General features: G+C 40.6%; 1 protein-coding gene across 2 annotated transcripts in view; it reads right to left on the bottom strand.

Moving 5' to 3' along the window:
• Nucleotides 1–14,285, bottom strand: part of EPHX4 (epoxide hydrolase 4) — a 31,313-nt gene extending 17,028 nt beyond the window's left edge. The window contains exons 1-4 of one of the 2 annotated variants that reach the window (XM_081144061.1): nt 13,928–14,285; nt 11,370–11,455; nt 2,594–2,751; nt 529–657 (exon numbers count right to left, since the gene is read on the bottom strand). In XM_081144061.1, the coding sequence (XP_081000187.1) occupies nt 529–657; nt 2,594–2,751; nt 11,370–11,455; nt 13,928–14,158 (604 nt within the window). In that variant the 5' untranslated portion in view covers nt 14,159–14,285. The remainder of the gene's footprint in view (nt 1–528; nt 658–2,593; nt 2,752–11,369; nt 11,456–13,927) is intronic. The other variant, XM_081144062.1, reaches the window with a different exon arrangement.
• Between the last annotated feature and the right edge of the window lie 270 nt (nt 14,286–14,555).

Here is a 14,555-nt window from a genome sequence, read left to right as displayed (position 1 = left end):
AGTTATTTTTCATAAATTCATACATAAATTTTTTTTAAAGTCTTATTTTAAATTTCCAATACAGTGAACATTTATAGGTATAATCCATCTAAACAAAAGCTCAATGGGTCTTCAATACTTTTTAAGATATAAAGGAGTCCTGAGACCAAAAATTTGAGAACTGTTGCTTTAAAAAATCCTGCCATTCCTGATAGCCAAAGCTGTCAGGCAAGAGGAGAGCTTATTTCTAGGCTGTCAAGATCCATTACCATCAAAGTAATGTTACTGCATTTTCCCTTTATCCCTCCCCAAGTTAACAGTAAAATGTTTTCTAAAAAGAAAATTATGCGAGAAAATATGAAGCTGTTTCTTAGAGACTCTAAATAGTAAATATTTAAAGCACATTGTCATAGGCTAATATCATATTTTAGTAATTTAATTTTTAAAAATACTATGTTAACCAAATTTTGCTGTTTTTAATCCAAAGTGTCAATGACAATAGTGAATTGTCATGCTGGCAAAGATGCTTTAATGGAAACTTAAACTCACCTGTAAATATATTTGGATGAGGGAAGTTAATAACAATAAGCTTCATCACCATTTCAGGATAACAGATGGCAATCAGCCAAGCGATCATGCCCCCCCAGTCGTGGCCAATAAGAACACATTTGCTATACCCTATAATCAAGAAATAATGTTGACATCATTGAAAAGAAACAGGTGGGTGTGTCATTAACTCACATAAAAGAGGTTCACTTCTGAAGCTAATCTTTCCACTATTCAACCCTAGTGATTCACTTTGTGCAGATACTGAGTTTGGTATTTCCAAAACCTGTATGTATGTCAGAATCACCTAGGTAGCTTTTTGGAAAACTCAGATGCCCAGGCTCCACTCTAGACCTACAAATTCAGAATCTCTCCCAGGAATATAAATATATTTTAATCTGTAATAGTTTGGAAACCATGATTAAGGCTACACATAATTAGGTTGTCATAAGCAACATTATTCGAGCTATTTTTGAATGCTGGAAAATTTCTAGTTACAGTAAAATCATCAATGTCCCATCTGTGTCCACCTGGTAAATCTGTATCTCAAAGAAGCATCTATTTTCTCCCTAACTTCACAAATTCAATGTTACAACTCAACACAGTAAATTTGGAACTGTGAAATCAAACTGAATTAGTGGAAAGTCTTAATTATAGTACCAATTACATACAAGTTTCATTTCATGTAATCATTATGGTAATCTGAATTAAGTTAAAGTATTGATTAGCAGTGATTCCAACAGGATTTCCTTTGTATGGATGGGTAAGATTAACTTGTAATTCATTCCTACAGTACATAAAATTAATTTTTTTCAAGTAAGTATTTTTACCATTACCCCACCACTATCCTAACACACACACAGAAACATCTTGTTTCTATTATTGATTTGCCTAGAAAATTGCATGATGACAAATTCAGGCCAGGTCTGGCTGAATTACCACAAAATATGAATGAAATGTGGCTGTTGGAAATAAGTGTCTCTGAGTCTATGTTGTTGTAATCAGACTAAATGACAACATTGCATTGACACCCCCCACCCCCAGACTCATCCATTTTTTTCTGCTCTAAGAACATTGGCCTGATCTATGTTCTCATTCGATTATTGTAGAAAGGGCCTTTAATTTGATTGCATGGATTTCTTACTAAATTGTAAGAACAGTATCCATTAACATACTGTGGTAACTGCTGGGTTTTAGTCAAAAGGGATGCAGTGGATTAGATTGTTGTTTAAAAAAAATTTACTCTTCCCCTCTCCCCACTGCCACAGGAGTGTACTTTGCTGCCCCTTTGATGTCAGACTGGACTGTGTGGTTTGCTTTGCTCTTGCGATGGGTGTATGACTGGACTGTGGGCTCAGCCATATGACTTGCTTTGGCCAAAGGGCTGACAGTAGAGACCTGAAATATGCATGTGCAGCTCAGCTCACCCTCTTACCATTTCTGCCCTGCCAGGAAAAGAGCTTCCCCAGGTAGCTACTCCCCTTTCGCTTGGGCTACAGTCCAACTCACAGTGAGAAGCCAGTCCCAGCTGGACCTACAGGTCAGCCTGAGGAAAAAAACCCAGAGGTGTCCAGCCTACAGTTGCTCTGTAGATTCATGAGCATAGGAATCAATGGGTGTGGCTGTATGCCATTGAGTCTGGGGTGGCTTGTTACATAATATTACTGTGGTGCTAACTGATCAATACAAGTAAGATAATGCAAGTGCTTCTGCAGCTTGTAACATTTTAAAATGAGTATTTAGGTGTGGGTTCTGAAGACAGATTTTCTGAGTATAACACTCAAATTTCCAATAATTAGTTCTGGGGGGGGAAATAGTAACATTAGGTCTATTTTTAAAAATAATTTTGAAAGTCATTCTTGGCTGGTGGATTGAATACTTATTCTGGATGTATTATTTTAAATTCCTGGTGTAAACATTTTGGTCTGTAACCCAAAACCATGGTGACAGGATCCAGATAACAACCCAGGTAGGTGAAAAATGCATCCTCCCAGGAAATGCGGTTATCAATTTACAATTTCTTGAATGTTAGTCCCTTAAAAAGAATACTATTTTTTAAGTAACCTACCTAAAGAGTCTAAGATATCCTTTATATCTGTAATTAGGCAGTCCAGTTTATAATTCTCTCGATGAATGGGAGCATCTGTTTCTCCATAGCCTCTCAAATCCAGCGCTACAACTCGGTATTCACTTTTAAACTCCCTTAGCTGGTGACGCCAAGAATACCTGCGGGACATAAGAAACATTAAAAATACCAAAGTAACCAATACAAATAGTAACACTATAATTTCCTAAGTAGAAAACTATGAGAAAGTCTTTATCTTGAGAAAGGTTATAGAGCTGAGTATGAGCAGGAAAGAAGAGACCTGTTTGAGAAGGAAGCACTGATATTCTTTATTAAAATTTTTTTACCAGCTCCAGTGGGGTGTAACAAAGCACCAGTATTTACAGAAACTATAAAATATCAGATACTAAAAGTAATATACTTATATATGTACTTAATAAATTAATTTTCTAAGCTTTTCTTAAATGTGTGCAGCTATCAGGGAATCTATAGCTACAAATGCTTCTATATTGTAGAACCACTTGATTCTCTGAAAAAATTTATGAGATGAAAATTTATTTCCCTAAAAGGTAGATTTTACTTACTTAACTCCACTGGCAAATAGGGCTCAGTGTTTTTTAGTAGTAATAGTCCACTTATGAATGAAAAAGTCCAAAGATTACAGAAAGATTATGACTTGAAGAATCCAATAAAACAACTGGTTAAGATAAACCTCTTCTTGCTAAAACAAAATTCATCTGTGGAGAAGATCCTACACCATGAGTACAAGCAAGCGTGATATTAAAAACACTTAACAATCAAAATGGCACTGGCACTGACCAATTAAAATGGCCATATTGCTATAGCTAAGTCCAGAGGCCTCGCTGGCCAGATATTCCCTAATAGCAGAATTAATTTAAATACAGAGACCCGCAAGCTTTTTCTTCAAATAAGCAAAATCACTTTAGATAACAAACGGGGGGAAAAAGACATGGATTTTTCAAAGTGATTCACTATGTTATGGAACTCAAAATATGCATTAAAAAATTTGCATGCACATCTGTTCATGGAAACACAGTGTAAAAATTATCTGACACTAGTCAAATGGCAGATTATTGTCTGAAAAGACTTTTGGAGTGCTACAGGCAAGTGAACACAGTGATCTGAAATTATAAACCAATGCAAAATGAAAAAAATCCAGTAAGACCAATAAAATAAATCAACCACTTTATATCAACAGACATTATCAGGAAGAGTGTCAGACATATATTTGGAATTATGAATGGATACAGAATCTTTGATCTATTACTAGGCTATCTATGATTTATGAAAATCTGTAAAATCATTACCAATTAAGCTGGATTTGAAAATGTTAATAAAAAGTGTCTTTCTTAGCTAGGCCATAGTGATATTGTTAATCTTGCCTCTGGATTGTAACAAACAAATAAAGCAGTTTGTTTCCTTAAAGATATTCATCTGTCAATACATATGATATTATTATTTTCTTATTAGCCTTACTTAAAATTTTGAATTGATCTTTTTATGTCTTTGTAACTGAAGCCCAACTCTTCTCTTTATATAATCCATCACACCCAATCAGTATAGTTCTGCAGATTAACCTCTTCAATATTTATTTAATCACTTTTCCTGCCCATCCCTGCTCTCGTTACCTTAATTCAGGCCTCCATTAATGCAACAACCTATTGACTCATCTGTGTCCACTTCATCCTCTTAGGTTCTTCCTTCTACGAAACCAAAGTGATGTAGCAAAACCACAAACTCATGTAATTTCCCCACTTAAAATATTTTCTTGACACTCTATTACTCATAACGTGAAACCCAAGCTCCTTCTGGCAGACAAAACCTCCAAGATTTGACTAAACCCAATCTCCCAGCCTGATTATTTTACTCTCTCTCACTCGATACATAACAAAAGGCACTAGCTAGCATCTGCATCATTCTCACCGCGTGCCCGGCGCGATACTAAGTGCTCCATGTACCGGAACGCCGATCTGCAAAACGACCCTGTGAAGTGGGGTTATTATCATCCCACTTGAGCTGAAGAAGCCGAGGCGCGGGGAGGTTAGTCGCTGTGCCAAAGGTCACAGAATTAGCAAAGAGCCAGAGCAGGATTTAAATCCTGCTGCCTCTGGGGCACCAAGCCACTTGCAGTGAATAAACAAAGTATCGATTTTTGCTTTTATAACTTAGTTCACGTGATTTCCTTTGTCTGAAACATTACCCCTCCCCATCATTTCCCTACTCCCCCAAATCCCGACCTTCACTCACAGAACTCCTCCTCACCCTGGGAATCTTCTCCTCGGGAGACTTCCCAGGCGGGCTGGGTGGGTCCCTTCTATCCTCTCCCAACTGTACACACACACTTCAGTATACTGGGTATGTGTTTTATAAAGATTTGTTGGCCTCTGGTGCTTCTGCTCGATTGTGAGCTCCCTGAGTTGTCTGGAAGAATATCTAGACCATGTAAGTGCTCAATAGAGATTTGTATAAAAAGTGAAACCACAAACAAATAAAAGCACTGAATCATCATAGTGCTTGAGACAATGTCAACTAAAGTTCCCAAGTTCCTGTAGGGAAATTTATATTCAATTTCTATTAAAATGTGCATTGTTTTATTTTTCAATTACCATTTACTTTCAATATTATTTTGCATTGGTTTCAGGTAGACAGTATAGTGCTTAGACAATCATACACTTTACAAAGTGGACCCCCCCCCCTCCCGATGTTTCCAATACCCACCTGGCACTGTACATAGTAATTGTAACATTACTGACTAATTCCTTATGCTGTACTTTCTATCCCTGTGACTATATTGTAACTACCAATCTGTTCTTTTTTAAAAAAGATTTATTGATTTTTATTTTTATTTTTTAGAGAGAGAGAAACATTGCTCAGCTGCCTCCCTCATGCACCCTGACCAGGGAGCAATTGAACCTGAAACCTGAGTATGTGCCCTGACCGGGAATTGAATCCACCACTTTTTATGTACAGGACGACCCTCCAACCAACTGAGCCACACCTGCCAGGGCCCAACCTGTACTTCTTAATCTCTTCACCTTTTTCATCCAGCCCCAGCTAAAATGTTCATTGTTTTAATATCTTAAGTATCTGTGTCTTCATTCAGAATTCACTTAATTAGTGATTTCAAGGTAGAAATTTGATTCAAAATAATGTGTACAATTCCACAATATTTTACATTTAAAATTATATTAGATATTATGTAAACATAATACCTGCATATTTCACTATTATATTAGTAATTAAAATTGCCTTACAAATAAATTTATTGCCATTATCAATGAGTGGAGTTAAACAATATCTTAAACATTTCTAAGAAATAGGGCAACTGTTATCTTAATAAACTGCAAAAGAATACTTTTTAAATGTAATATTCCTGAAGTTCATAAATAAAGCATATTTGATTTACACTTTTAACTGGAAAAGAAATAACACCAGTGATAGACTGATGGGTATGTCATTCATATGATTAAAAAAAACAACCCTTTGATGCAAGAATGAGACATATTGCAAAATCAGTAACTCCTGAAAATAATACAAATAAACAAGATGAGCTATTTTCATTCACTTTTTTTTTTTCTGGGAGCTTTTGGTAATAGCAGAGAACTCTTTTAAAAGCAACCCTTTTCCTCGTTATTACACTTAACATAAGGAGGCTACATTACGTTTCCCAGGCTAGCCATTTTCAGATGTAGAATATCCTTTCCCCTTCACAGCAGAGAAGAGGCAGCTGTCATCAGCCTCTGCTCAGCTGTGTGTATGAAGGGCCCTCATTTGCCTCAGCACTTGAATAATGACAAGTGCATTCCATGCAGCTGGTGATGAAAACGACTCAAAGAAATCGCCTGCATCAGCTCGGAATATTTTTAAAAGCGATGCAAATTGTGGCAGGGAGAGAGCGGGAGAAAAATCATCTCTTGGCAAACAGCTTTATTTGGTGTTAATTTAGATAAAGGTCTCACAGATGTGTGTCTTGTTTGATGTTTCTTTAAGATTTTAAAAAAGAAGCCTGGCTGGGCGTGGCTCAGCGGTTGAGCATCGACCTAGGATCCAGGCGATCAGGGTTCGATTCCCGGTCAGGGCACATGCCCAGGTTGTGGGCTTGATCAATGACTCTGTCGTTATTGATGTTTCTATCTCTCTCTTCCTCTCCTTTCCTCTCTCTGAAATCAATAAAGATATATTTAAAAAAAAAAAAAAAGATTTTAAAAAAGAAGACCCAGGATTTTGTTGTTTCTGTGTAACATCTAATAGTATATAGAAGGGTTCCCCCCAAAATGTATACACACACTTTGAATAACTATAAAGGCACATTTCATTTTCAAAATTGAGGTTTCAGCGGTTAAAGTCTGTGTACATTTTGGGGGGGGGGCAGCCTGTATTAAATGTCACCAATTCTCAAATGGCTATTCTTAGGTAATGATAATAAATGCAGATAATGCTTTTCTATTTAAAAAGCACTTTTACACACATTGCCAATTTACCATTACTTTGCTTTCATTGTGTCAAATAGTCTGACCTACTTGATCTACAAATAAGATTATAATTTCTTGTGTATTGAGGCCAAACTTGATTAATAGAGGAATAATATTTATATTTATAATGTAAATTGAAATTGGTTTAAAATGCCAGGAAAAGTTTCTTGGCTTTCAAAGAAGAGAGAAATGCAAGAGAAAAGGGGCTTTTGGAAAAAGAGAAGACAAAGCCCAAGAGACAGACCTGAAGTGGCTTAAATAGCTTTGCTTTCAGAAGTGGAATTGCTGGGTTATGGCAGTTCCATTTTTAATTTTTTGAGATAACTCCATACTGCTTTCCACAGTAGCTGCACCAACCTGCATTCCCACCAACAGTGCAGGATGGTTCCCTTTTCTCAAAATCCTTGTTGTTTGTTGATTTACTAATGGTAGCCATTCTCACAGGTGTGAGGTAATATGTCATTGTGGTTTTAATTTGCATTTCTCTGATGATTAGTGAAGCTGAGTTTCTTTTCATATGTCTATTGGCCAACTGTATGTCTTCTTTGGAGAAGTGTCTATTCAGGTTCTTTCCCCATTTTTAATTGGATTGTATGTTTTTTGGTGGTGAGTTGTATAAGTCCTTTATAAATTTTGGATATTAACCCCTTATTGGATGTATCATTGGTGAATATGTTCTCCCATTCAGTGGGTTGTCTTTTCATTTTGTCAGTGGTTTCCTTTGCTGTGCAATAACTCTAGTTTGATGTAGTCTCATTTGTTTATTTTTTCTTCTGTTTCCCTTGCCTAGGAGATATATCAGAAAAAATACTGCTATGAGAAATGCCTGAGATCTTACTGCCTATGTTTTCTTCTTGTATTTTTATGATTTTGAATCTTACATTTAAGTCTTTAACCCATTTTGAGTTTATTCTTGTGTATGGTGTAAGAAGGTGGTCTAGTTTCATCTTTTTTGCACGTATCTGTCCAATTTTCCCAGCACCATTTATTGAATAGACTGTCTTTACCTCATTGTATGTTCTTGACTCCTTTGTCAAATATTAATTGGTTATATAGGTATGGGTTTATTTCTGGGCTCTCTAGTTGGTTCCATTGATCTATATGTCTGTTTTTATGCCAGTACCATGCTGTTTTGATTACTATGGCCTTGTAGTATAGTTTGATATCAGGTAGCATGATTCCTCCAACTTTGTTCTTCTTTCTCAAGATTGCTGTTGCTATTCGGGGTTTTTCATGGTTCCATATACATTTGTGAAATATTTGTTCTAGTTATGTGAAATATGCCATTGGTATCTTGATAGAAATTGTGTTGAATCTGTACATTGCTTTTGGTAGTATGGACATTTTAATGGTGTTAATTCTTCCTATCCACTTCTAGGGATATATCTGAGGAAACCTGAAACACTGATTCAAAAGAATGTATGTACCTATGTTCATTGCAGTATTTACAATAGCCAAGATTTGGAAGCAGCCCAAGTGCCCATCAGTAGATGAGTGGATAAAAAATGAGTGGTACATGTACACCATGGAATACTACTCAGCATAAAAAAGGAAATCTTACCTTTTGTGACAGCATGGATGGACCTGGAGAGTATTATGCTAAGTGAAATAAGCCCGTCAGAGAAAGACAAATACCAGGTGATTTCACTTGCATGTAGACTCTAACGAACAAAATAAGCTAACAAACAAAGTAGAAACAGATTCATAGATACAGAGAACAGACTAACAGCTGTTAGAGGGGAAGGGACATTGTGGGGCTGGGTGAAAAAAGTGAAGGGACTAAGCAAAAAAAAAACTAAAACAAAAACAACAAATCATAGACACAGACAACAGTTATCAGAGGGAAAGGGGGTGGGGGAAGGTAGAAGATAGTAAAGGGGGGATAAACGGTGATGCAAGGAGACCTGACTTTGGGTGGTGAACACACAATACAAAATATAGATGATGTATTATAGAATTGCACACCTTTAACCTATATGATTTTATTAACCAATGTCACTCCAGTTAATTCAATAAAAATTTAAACAAACAAAACCAAAATAACTTTGTTCTAAACTCTGCTTTGAATTGACTTTTTCCTGATTGGAGCACCTGAATGGAATTGACTAAACTCCATAATGGATAATAGTAGCAATTTGATTGAAAAGAAAGACAGAGTAAGCCTTAACATAGAGGTCTTTGTTTGGGTATGACATAGTAAGAGGGTTTTGATTACCAGCAATATCTATGTAGTTGCTTCTGGAATCTCCCTGAACAGTTAGGTAGCTTTCAGATTAATGGCTAGCAAAGTTCAGTGAATTCAATATAGTCTATTTGAGTGAGTTGTCAGCGATTTGTTATTGTTGTTTTAAATTACAGTAAGGCCTTCCCCTGTCTGTTGTCTGTGTCCATGGGCTATGCATATATGCTTATAAGTTCTTTGGTCAATTTCTTCCTGCCCTCCTTCCCACCTTCCCTCTGAGATCTGTTTCATGCTTCCATGTCTGTGGTTCTATTTTGTTTATCAATTTATTGTTAAAATAATAATGATAATAATAATAATAATAATAATAAATTATAGCAAGGCTCTTGCTGGAGTAACAAATGGTGGATTTGGTGAATAGAAGAGACTTGTTCCTATGATCTGCTTATATTTCCTAATCTATGCTCTTCAGAGTGAAAATATCTCTAGGAGTTGTTTTTCAAAACTAAACCATGTATCACAATGACCAGATCCCTTTAGGACACATCCAAGACTTGACTTTGCTGGAGCAAATGGGACTGATATCCAAGAACCAGTCCTGGGCACCTCCTAGGCTGTTCCACTCACTGAAGACTTTATGACAAGTACAAGAATCACCAGGCATTTCTATTTTGCAAAAGTGCTCTTATAAAGGGTAAACAATGGGACAATACAGTGAAAAATGTGCAGAAGTATAATTTCTTAAAATGTGACAGCAACCACTCTTCCTGTATTAAATGGTATCACTGCTATTATCTAGAACTCCTCGAAACAATTACCAAATGGTTGTTTATTTTTATCTTCATGTAGATAGTTTCACGTGTAAAGAAGTCAAGTCCCAGGAGGAAAAAAATCACGGACAAGTATTGGGGTTGGTATGAGATAGAAACAGGGAACAACCTTTAAATCTTTCTTGCTAAAAAGTTAAATATCAACCCTTTTGAATGTTTCCATAAGGTATGAAATTTTAAGGGTAAAAATCCATGTATGTTCCCAGGTCATTATCATTCCTATATCCCGAGGACACGCAGCAGAGGTCAGCTCTCAAGTTCAAGAACAAGGTGTGCCTTACTTTCTGGCACTGGCAATTTCAGAAGGGTAGCTATGAGGCTTAAGTGAGATGATCTGTGTAAAACATTTAGAAGAGCACCTGGCCCATAGTAAATGCTCAGCAAATGTTAACTATCACCATCACCACCATCATCATCTTCTTCGGGCAGAATAAGAAAATGATTTTTTTTTAAAGGTCTGAGGCAATGCCCTGTCCCCAAATTTCTCCCTTACTATTTTCTTAACACCCAGAAGTCCACAATGACATATTTACCTCCTTCAGAGTTTTAAAGATTTTGTGTCATCCAAAGTCCTGATTTAAAATGCACCTAGCTCTGAAAGAGGTATTACCTTAATACATTTTAGTTAATATTTTATGAATAAAAGGGGCTTTATGAATAAATGCATCAAGGATGTTAGTTACTGGCCCATGAATCTCCACGCTGAGTGAATGGGAATGAAGGAAGAAAATGAACATTTATTGAGTGTTCACTGGGGCATGTGAAAGGCTCTTTATCCTCACAGCTCTGCAAGAGTACGGTAGATGAGTGTGCAGGGTCCTGCAGCAAGTAAGTGACTGAGCCAGAATTCACTGCCCATGTTCCTTTATGCGGGTTTGACTAATGCTTCAGACTTACATTTTACTCTGAGCCAATCATGTCAAGCGTTCCACTAACCGAGTCTACATACACATGTTGATTTGCATGGGCTGTTTACCACCTAATTAACTTGTCTCCAGATGGAAGAAAATAGAAGTGTAACGTGAAAATGACTTGGGTTTATTTATGCAGGTAAATCCAGAGTGGAGAAAAATCTATACGTGGGAAAAGCTCAGGAAGAAGCATCCAAAGACTTTTTACTCTGGAAAAATGATGAGGTAGGTGGGGTTTTGCCATCCCCCCTTCTTTTCTTCAATGCCTAGTACATTAGCGTCCTCAATGCATTTATTAATAAAGTCCCTGTATGTATGATACTCTAAGCCTTTAACGCAAAAGAATTTAGTTGGTAAGTTTACCAGAACTCTGGGAATCCATGGAGAAGCAGCATAAGTGGTTTGCCTCTTTCTCCAGCAGCAACATAATGAAATCGTAACCCCGAATCCTGCAGTAGAAAATAGAGGACATGAAAGTTTAGTCATGATTTGTGTTGATTGTCAAAGCAATACATTTAATATTTCAATTCATTTAAAAGAAACTCACTTGCATTATTTTTTAATATCAAGAAATAAAATAAATATTATTAATTTTCAAAAAGAAAAAACTTCATGATTTATCAATAGGGTAAACTGACAGATTTACTTTTTTTTTTTTTTTTTAATCTTCACCTGAGGGTATTTTTTCCATTGCTTTTGAGGGAGAGAGATAGAAACATCGATGTGAGAGAGACCCATCAATTGGCTGCCTCCCACACCTGCAACCAAGATATGTGCCCTTGGCCAGAATTGAACCCAGTACCCGTCAGTCCCCCAGCTGATGCTCTAATCACTGAGCCAAACTTGCTAGGGCAACAGATTTACTTTTATCAACATTCCCTTTACAGTACCTTCCCTTCCTCTATTTACAAACAAGATCAATTTGAATATTATGAGCTTCTGAAACAATGTCACAATTTGTGACTTTCATCTTACTGCTGTGTCACATTTCATCTCATTCAAATTCTACAAGACATGTAAATGATTCTGATCTGAATTTATATTCCTGCCATGTTTACCCCCTACTCATGTATTTTTCTCAGCTTGCCCGTCAAGAGCTGTGCCATCAGTTATATAATTCACACCTCCTTCCTTATTTTTAGTTCTCTCCTTCCCACATTTTTATTTTAAGTTGAGAGTTGCCTGCACAGTTCCCTTTGCTGCCTGCTCCTCATGTCACATCAGTGTACTTGTAACAGCAGAATGCTCTGAGTGCTCAAGATCACTCTGCCTGTGGGAGACAAGACTGCCCAAGGGAAATAGAAAGCACAGGAATGAGACAGGATGCAGCAAATACACAGCAAACCGAAGAGAGGAAAATGGAGAAAAAGGCAAGAAAGAGAAACAAAACCTCAGAAGGAAGTGAAGAAAGAAACCAAGAACTAAAAGCTGAGCACGGACACTGGGTTTTACACCAGGTTGGCCAAACAACTGAATTTTCAGATATGAAAAAAATCTTAAAGTTGATTTAATCCAACCCCATCGTTTCTGCAGATTTAGAAACCAAGGCCTAAAGATGTTAATAACACAGATCATGAAGTGGGTTGGGAGTAGGGCTGTGGTTAGAATCCCCATCATGTGCTACTTCCCACATCAATGTCCTTTCCACCCCTTGGTTCTGTGTCTCTGGGGAAACTCTTTTTCTTTATTGATTTCAGAGAGAGGAAGGGAGAGAGAGAGAGAGAAACATCAATGATGAGAGTCATCGATCGGCTGCCTCCTGCATGACCCACAACCGGGGCATGTGCCTTGACGGGGATTCAAACCGCGATCTCCTGGATCCTAGGTAGATGCTCAACCGCTGAGCCACGCCCGGCGGGGCTGGGGAAACTAGGTGGCCAGTGAGAAGAAAGGCATTATGAGGAATTCCAGGTGATGTTTACACTGATTTTCCTGCTCATGTTGGATAAAGAAAAAAACTCTGACTCTGCCTTGGAAGATAAAATGCTGTGGGCACATGATTGGGTTTAGTAAACAAATTATTTTATTGCACTTGCTATGCGCTAGACACTGGACTTTCTGTGGGTGGCGGTGGTTTGCAAATATTAACTCATTTAACTCTCACCCCAATCCCAGGCTGAATAACGGTAGGAGAGCCATACCCCTTCGTCTCCTGAACTCCAGCTGCGGGACAACCTAGCTCCTAACAGGAACCCCCACTGGGTGACATCAACGTCCGCTCCCGCGAGGCTACTTTGGAAAGGCCTGTGCGCCAAACTGCGGGGCGCCTCCCAGGGCGCCACCTGGAGCCTCGGGACGCGGATCGCGCGGCCGCGCGGAGGCGCGGGGCCAGCAGGGCCACTCAGGGGTCTGCACGCGCGCCTCACGTTCACTCTCTCCCATTCCTTTGGTCTCCAGCTTCCTAAGCCGGCCTCCTTCTCCACAGACACACAGCATTTAGTTATGACTCCACGCTGCTTAGGTCATCTGTGAGCGCTCCATCCTGCTGATCTGAGCAAACTCCTGCTTTCCGATGACTTATTCTGTTTGCTCTTTCAATCTTTAAAAGCTGGGCAAGGACAGGCTCCCGAGGCAGTAAGGGCGCCGCCGGGGGCAATTCCCTAGAGCCATCTGAGCGCTAAAGGGCAAAAAGGTGACGGGAGACAGCTTCGCCTTCCCTCGGAACCCGGGCGGTCTCCCTCACTCCTCCCCGCCGCGCCCCCGGCCGCGCGCAGACAGTCCCGACCCCCCTCCGCCCCTCCCGCCTCCCCTGGCGTCGCGGCCGCCCCCTCCCCCCCCTCCCCGCCCCTCCCCCGCGCGCCCCGCGAGCCCGGGACACTAGGGGACGCTGGGCCGGGCGTCAGGGAAGGAGCGGCCCGCGCCCTCCGCCCTCCCGGCCGTCACGTTCCCTCGCGACCCTGCGCGCCGGCGCCGGCCCTCACCTTGACCCGCACGTAGCAGTGGGTACCCAGGGAGGGGTCGTTCAAGCACGCGGGCGGGTGCTCCCGGGCGACCCGCCGGAAGGTCTGCGCGGGTCCCTTGCCGATGCTCCACAAAAGTTTGAGCAGGTAGATGGAGGCGCAGAGCCCGCAGTAGCCGTAGACCAGGGACCAGAAGAGCAGGGACCGGATGGCGCCCATAAGGCGGGGCAGGCAGTCCCGCAGCCTCGCCATCGGGCGGCGGCGGCGGCGGCGGCGGCGGGGGCAGCCCACCGCCCGCCTGAGGCTCCGGAGCGGCGGCGCTCGCACCGGCCCCGAGTGAGGCAGCGGGCGCCGCGGCGCGTCTGGCCTGCCCGCCGGTCCGTCCGCGGTCGGCGGCTCCGCGCGCACCTCCCCGCGGGCCCGGCGGCCGCGCCCCGCCGCCGTTCCGCGTCGCAGCCTCGGGCTCCCGCACTCGCGGTGCGCGCTCGGCAGCCGCCGTGCCCGGGCTCCGAGAGCCGCCCAGCGCTGCGGGGGCCGCCCGGGACCAGGCAGGAGTGAAGCCCCCGCCTTCCTGCGCAAGGCCAAGTCCCGCGTCCAGATCGCCCGCCTGCGGGGGACGCCGGTGAGGCCCCGGCCCTGCCACGTTCCG

This window comes from Miniopterus schreibersii (assembly GCF_964146895.1).
Source record: "Miniopterus schreibersii genome assembly, chromosome: 8".
NCBI lineage: Eukaryota > Metazoa > Chordata > Mammalia > Chiroptera > Miniopteridae > Miniopterus > Miniopterus schreibersii.
The sequence above is the reverse complement of the archived record's forward strand: the minus strand, read 5'-3'. Positions and strand labels throughout refer to the sequence as shown.